The 1,585-nt window shown below is 62.6% G+C and overlaps 1 protein-coding gene across 1 annotated transcript in view; it reads right to left on the reverse strand.

Annotated features, from left to right (window-relative positions):
- ARHGAP44 (Rho GTPase activating protein 44) overlaps window positions 1–1,585 on the reverse strand; it is a 20,307-nt gene that overhangs the window by 1,032 nt on the left and 17,690 nt on the right. Inside the window, exon 19 of the mRNA XM_009285559.1 lies at window positions 1,076–1,206. Within this exon, the coding sequence (XP_009283834.1) occupies window positions 1,076–1,206 (131 nt within the window). The remainder of the gene's footprint in view (window positions 1–1,075; window positions 1,207–1,585) is intronic.

Below are 1,585 nucleotides of genomic sequence, written 5' to 3' on the forward strand. Positions count from 1 at the left end.
CCTGGCCCCGGCTCGGCGGGGTCCGTGGGGCCTCCCCCCCGCCGGCGCTGTCCCACCCCGCCTCGCAGGCAGGACGGGCACACGGAGGAGCAGAGCCCTCCGCCCTGCGGGACCCCATGGCCAGCTGGGCCAGAGCCGGGGGCTCCCAGCCGTGCCTGGCCCCACGCTCCCCCGGCCTCCGCGTCCCCCGGTGTCCCCGATGCCACCTGGCACTTCCAAAGCATCGCCCTGACCGTCCCCCTCAAACAGCGCAGCCCCCACTGCTGCAGGGACACCGCAGGTGACACCAACAAAACCCAGGGACGAGGTCAGAACAGCAGGAACAGCGGCACAGCCTCGTGGTGCTTCCAGGGGACGATGCCACCTTCCTGGGGACACTGCCACCCTCCTGGGGACAGGTCCGCCTTGCCAGGAACATTGTCACCTTCCCAGGGACATCACCACCTTCCCGGGGACATCACCACCTTCCCAAGGATGCTGCCACCTTCCCAGTGACAGTTCCACATTCCCAGGGACATTGTCACCTTCCTGGGGACACTGCCACCTTCCTGGGGACATAGCCAACCTCCCAAGGATGTTGCCACCTTCCCGAGTACACTGTCACCTTCCTGGGGTCATCACCACCTTCCTGGGGACAGTTCCACCTTTCCAGGGACACTGTCACCATCTGGAGTACATGGCCACCCTCCCAGGGATGTTGCCACTTTCCTGGGGACATCACCACCTTCCTAGGGACACTGCCACCTTCCCAGGGACATCGCCACCTTCCCAGGGATGTTGCCACCTTCCCAAGTCCGTCATCACCTTACAGGGACACTGCCACCTTCCTGGGGCCATCACCACTTTCCCGAGGATGCTGCCACCTTCCCAGTGACAGTTCCACCTTCCCAGAGACATCGCCACCTTCCTGGGGACAGCTCCACCTTTCCAGGGACATTGCCACCTTCCCGAGTACATCATCACCTTTCCAGGGACATCGTCACCTTCCTGGGGACACTGCCACCTTCCTGGTGATGGTGCCACCTTCTTGGTGCCAGTTCCACCTTTCCTGGGTCATCATCACCTTCCCACGTACATTGCCACCTTCCCGAGTACATCATCACCTTTCCAGGGACATTGTCACCCTCCCGAGGACACTGCCACCTTCTTGGGGACACAGCCAACTTCCCAAGGATGTTGCCACCTTCTGAATACATCGCCATCTTCCTGGGGATATCGGCACCTTCCCGGGAAAGCTGCCACCTTCCCAGGGACAGTTCTACCTTTCCAGGGACATTGCCACCTTCCTGGGGACATCACCACCTTCCTGGTGATGGTGCCACCTTCTTGGTGACAGTTCCACCTTTCCTGGGTCATCATCACCTTCCCACGTACATTGCCACCTTCCTGGGGACATCACCACCTTCCCGGTGATGGTGCCACCTTCCCGGCGACACTCCCACCTTCCCAGGGACGTTGCCACCTTCCCGGGGACACCCGGGGACACTGCCACGTTCCCGGGGACGTCACCACTTTCCCGGCGACACTCCCACCTTCCCGGGGACAGTGTCACCTTCCTGGGGCCATCGCCACCCTCCCAGGGCCG

The sequence above is a fragment of the Aptenodytes forsteri genome, unplaced genomic scaffold (assembly GCF_000699145.1).
Source record: "Aptenodytes forsteri isolate BGI_AS27 unplaced genomic scaffold, ASM69914v1 Scaffold186, whole genome shotgun sequence".
Classification (NCBI taxonomy): Eukaryota; Metazoa; Chordata; class Aves; order Sphenisciformes; family Spheniscidae; genus Aptenodytes; species Aptenodytes forsteri.